This window comes from Austrofundulus limnaeus, unplaced genomic scaffold (genome assembly GCF_001266775.1).
Source record: "Austrofundulus limnaeus strain Quisiro unplaced genomic scaffold, Austrofundulus_limnaeus-1.0 Scaffold414, whole genome shotgun sequence".
Lineage (NCBI taxonomy): Eukaryota > Metazoa > Chordata > Actinopteri > Cyprinodontiformes > Rivulidae > Austrofundulus > Austrofundulus limnaeus.
Window position 1 is genome coordinate 347,158 of NW_013952816.1, and position 1,318 is coordinate 348,475.

Here is a 1,318-nt window from a genome sequence, read left to right on the forward strand (position 1 = left end):
AACAGATACAGATAGTGGTGTACTCGCTCATCCCTATACTTTAATACAACTATGAATGCCCATCTATTCATCATTAAAAAAATATTTCTCATTTAATTTTCATGTATTACTTTTTAAAGTATTGTTGTAATTGTGACAAATTCTTTGTTTTTGTTTTATAGAAGCTGACATGTCCAAGTACATCACTGAGATCCAGGTGTCTCTGGACAGATGTGAGGAGATTCAGTTCAGCATGCAAAACCTGACTCAGATTCCTGTTGACCTGAACAAAGGAGCCGGAGGAAACTACATCTACCTCTGGTACAGAAGAGGTGACTGTTCACCAATCACCAGGATTCAGTTTTCATTTAATGAGAACACCAGAGAGGGTTTGGCTAGAGCAGGGTACCACAAGGTCGACAAAGACCTCAACAAAGGAGCAGATGGCGACTTTATCTTCCTGTGGTACGACACAGATTCCTCAGAGAGTAAAGTTCCCATTGTGGACCTTGCAGTCACTACTGATCCCTGTGAAGCAACCTGGTACATCTCCTCTGGCTGGGAGCCACTGACCTGTGATCTGAACCGAAAGGCTGGTGGAAACTACATCTTCCTGTGGGTGAAGAGAGAGACACCAACCTACATCAAAGAAATTATTACCACTAATCAACCCTGTGAAGATGACCGATATTTCAGGGATGGTTACATCCGACTGGATGAAGACACCAACAGAGAAGCAGGAGGGAAATATGTCTTTATTTGGTACCTTCCGACCACGAATCCAGCTGAGGCCCTCAGGGATCTGCAGGTCTCCATCAATGATAGTGAGTACAAGTGTTTTGAACAGGTAGGCTATCAAGTAGTGCACCAGGATCTCAATCAGGGGGCTGGAGGAGACTACGTATACCTGTGGTACAAGAAAGAAGATTGCAGCAAAAAACCCATCCGGACCATGACTTTGATCCTGGACCAGTCTTCTGTGTGCGTGTTTCAGAATAATGGGGCCACTGTCATCGACAAAAACCTCAACTCAGGAAATAACGGTTTCCAAGAGAAGCTGTGTTTCTTCCAGTGAGAGGTGTCCCTGTAGCAGCACTACTGTGAGGAAAATCAGAAAATAATACAGTTTCTTCTGTTTTATCAGTCTGGGATGGGTTTAATTCCTTTAAAAACAATCAAGTCATGTTCTTTCAACATGTAAAATGTGTACCAATCCTGTAAAATAAATACTTCAGTGGTTCTGTATCACTTTGTTCTGATTTATTTTTCTTTCTTTCTTTCTTTCTTTCTTTCTTTCTTTCTTTCTTTCTTTCTTTCTTTCTTTCTTTCTTTCTTTCTT

The 1,318-nt window shown here is 41.4% G+C and overlaps 1 protein-coding gene across 4 annotated transcripts in view; it reads left to right on the plus strand.

Annotated features, from left to right (window-relative positions):
* si:dkey-30j10.5 (uncharacterized) overlaps window positions 1-1,224 on the plus strand; it is a 33,235-nt gene extending 32,011 nt beyond the window's left edge. For all 4 annotated transcript variants that reach the window (XM_014024253.1, XM_014024254.1, XM_014024255.1 and 1 more), the window contains one exon: window positions 162-1,224. In XM_014024253.1, the coding sequence (XP_013879707.1) occupies window positions 170-1,054 (885 nt within the window). In that variant the 5' untranslated portion in view covers window positions 162-169 and the 3' untranslated portion in view covers window positions 1,055-1,224. The remainder of the gene's footprint in view (window positions 1-161) is intronic.
* Window positions 1,225-1,318: the final 94 nt, after the last annotated feature.